Source organism: Carlito syrichta, unplaced genomic scaffold (genome assembly GCF_000164805.1).
Source record: "Carlito syrichta isolate Samal-C Ts95f unplaced genomic scaffold, Tarsius_syrichta-2.0.1 Scaffold169369, whole genome shotgun sequence".
Lineage (NCBI taxonomy): Eukaryota > Metazoa > Chordata > Mammalia > Primates > Tarsiidae > Carlito > Carlito syrichta.
The window spans coordinates 1-607 of record NW_007113465.1 but is presented as its reverse complement, the minus strand read 5'-3'; the positions used below and the strand labels follow the sequence as shown (position 1 = coordinate 607).

Below are 607 nucleotides of genomic sequence, written 5' to 3'. Positions count from 1 at the left end.
GAGCCGCGGGCCTCCAACCTCCGGGCCTGGGCCTCCAGCTCCGCTCCGAGGGCCTCAGCCTCTCTCCTCAGCCTCGCCACCTCCTCCCTGAGGGCCTCCTGCTCTGGGCTCCCCTCGGCCAGGACCTCCCCTGGGATCAGCCTCTCCCGGGCCCCAGGCTCCTCTCCGGACTTCTGCTGGGGTTCTGGCTGGGCTGGAGCCCTGACCACCTCCTCCATCCTCTGTTCCTGCTCTGTGGCCTCCGTGTGTCCCATGAGCAGGTCCCGGCCATGGCCTGGGCTCTCCTGCTCCTCCAGCTGCACGCAGAGGCTGGGCTCTGAGCCCTCCTGGGTCGGCCCTCGAGCCTCAGGGGCCAAGTCGCCTTGGGGCACCCCCATCCCCCCAGTCTCTGCGCCCATCGGCCGCTGGGCCTGAATTTTGATCTCTGGGCCCAGAGGTGGGGCCACAGAGGTGGGGGCCTGGACAGAGGCTCCATGGTCAGCCTCCTTTGGCGACTCCTGTGTCTCCACACCAGGTTCTGGCTTTGGGGGGGCCCAATCCGAGGCCTGGGGGCCCACGGCAGCCCCCTGGAGGAGCCCCTCTGTCGCCTGTGGGTCTGAGTCAGACG

The 607-nt window shown here is 69.7% G+C and overlaps 1 protein-coding gene across 1 annotated transcript; it reads right to left on the bottom strand.

The window, feature by feature from the left end:
• Nucleotides 1–11: 11 nt before the first annotated feature.
• On the bottom strand, nt 12–599 carry CCDC88B (coiled-coil domain containing 88B; the record flags this gene model as incomplete). Its single annotated transcript, XM_021709234.1, has 1 exon — nt 12–599. A coding segment is annotated over one exon (588 nt), but the record flags the coding sequence as incomplete, so codon positions are not given.
• Between the last annotated feature and the right edge of the window lie 8 nt (nt 600–607).